We start from the raw sequence: 1951 nt of genomic DNA, 5'->3' as shown, positions 1-1951 counted from the left end.
TTTCACCCTTCAGAATACAATAGGACCAGTTACCATTGTGTTGATTCTGACTCGTGGGAACCCCATGTGTGTCAGAGGACAACTGTGCTCCACAGAGTTTTCAATGGTTGATTTTCAGAAGTAGAGCATCAAGCCTTTCTTCTGAGGTACCTCTGGACTTACACCTCCAACGTTTTCATTAGCAGCGAAGTTTATTATCTGTTTGCACAACCAAGGGATGCCTCAAAATCACTGGGATTATATAATTAATTAAGAAGGCATATATTTAATATAAATGTTCTACTTTGTAAAACAGAAATGCACTCCTCCTTTCCAAGTAATAAATGGAATATTTTATATTACTTGAGTAGTATTTGGCATATGTAAACATTAGTTTATAGCACTGGATGCACATAAGACTAAGTATGTTATTTTTTCTCACATTATCATTCCTAATAGAAACTAAGTAATACAAGCCCTTCAAAAATATCTCCTTTCACAGTCCAGGATGAAAAAAATTCCAGAGTGGAAAAGTATACCTATAAAGTAGAAAAACAGGATACCTCATTTCAAAGACACCATGTTTTATTAAAACTACTTTTTCATGTTGTATACAAACTGAACTTTGAATTAAATCCAAGTACACCTTCAGAATAATTCTAGAGTTGAAAGGTACAGAGCCAACACAAATTATTACAAATCACTGAAATAGAAAAAGATGTTAAAAGTTATTTTTAGCACAAAAAGTTTCTTTTAAGTCAAACTAAATTCAAAGCATTACACAATTACCAGAATACCTAGTTTGACATTTGATTTTTTTTTCCATTGGTTTTCAAGCTGAATTAAGACATTAACCATAATGTTGTTAACAAACATGAATGGTCAATATTCATCTTTAGTAATAAGACACATACAATCACAGTTAGAATTTAATTTTTTCAGACAAATTGGAGATTTTGGTATACATCAACCTGGAGAGAATAAGGGATGTTAACATAAGATATGATGGAAAAAGTCTCCCATGCCAAACTTAGTAACAATCTAATGCTATAGACAAAACCTAAACAAAGGGTACTTGTGGATGATTTCAATCTATGTCTATGTAAAATAGCAAACTAGATGGATATTCTTACTAACTGCTCACAATTTCAAGTAAGAAGTTACTAGTACACTAAAAAGATTAGGGAAGAAGAGTGATTTTAGAGGTTTTTCAGTCTTCCACTTTGACAGTTTTGCACCAAAAAGAAAACCTGAAATAATTTAATATATATCAACTTCTCTGAAACACTACCAAGGAAGAAATTTGTTAAAACCATGGAGTACATTTTTATTTCTAATTTTAAATTCCCTTTCAGGTTTTATAAGCTTTGAAATGCAAGTGCAGCTTTAAAGCATCAAAATGACTAATTATAGACAAATAATAATATAGACTGTCTACATCCTAAAAGGTAACTATAGGCATTTTAATTGGAAATAAGCATTCTGAGATAGTGCTAATAGCATTGTAGGAAAATGAAATTAAAAAAAAATTCAACATGTTGGGGATCCTCCTTCATGGATTTTCTTTTAATCATCTCCCCCACAGAGAATGAGCAGAACCTTCCTATAGTCTCCCGATGTATCACCCTGGGGGCAAGGAAAGCAAAGTTGCAGTCAGATAAGAGGATCTTAAAATGGGATATGCAGCTCAAAGTCACCTAATTTTTTTAAGCTTCTCTGGATTCTTTTTAGATAGTTTTTTGAAAAAATAACATTTATTTTTTTATTACAAAAGCAGTAATTGTTCAATGTAGAACAAAAGGGAGGTCTGGTGGCTTAGTGCCTAAGGCATTTGACTGCTAACCAGAAGGCTGGCAGTTCAAACCCACCAGTCACTCCTCGGAAGGAAGGTTGGGCAATCTACTTCCGTAAAGATACCTCCTCAGAAACCCAAGCAAGGGTCTCTATGAGTTGGAACCAACTCAACAGCAGT

General features: G+C 33.4%; 1 protein-coding gene across 1 annotated transcript in view; it reads right to left on the bottom strand.

Annotated features, from left to right (window-relative positions):
* Nucleotides 1-1545: 1545 nt before the first annotated feature.
* ANXA4 (annexin A4) overlaps nt 1546-1951 on the bottom strand; it is a 39224-nt gene continuing 38818 nt past the window's right edge. Inside the window, exon 12 of the mRNA XM_007940092.2 lies at nt 1546-1605. Within this exon, the coding sequence (XP_007938283.1) occupies nt 1546-1605 (60 nt within the window). The remainder of the gene's footprint in view (nt 1606-1951) is intronic.

The sequence above is a fragment of the Orycteropus afer genome, unplaced genomic scaffold, assembly GCF_000298275.1.
Source record: "Orycteropus afer afer isolate SDZICR_OR568_19922 unplaced genomic scaffold, OryAfe1.0 scaffold00065, whole genome shotgun sequence".
Classification (NCBI taxonomy): Eukaryota; Metazoa; Chordata; class Mammalia; order Tubulidentata; family Orycteropodidae; genus Orycteropus; species Orycteropus afer.
The sequence above is the reverse complement of the archived record's forward strand: the minus strand, read 5'-3'. Positions and strand labels throughout refer to the sequence as shown.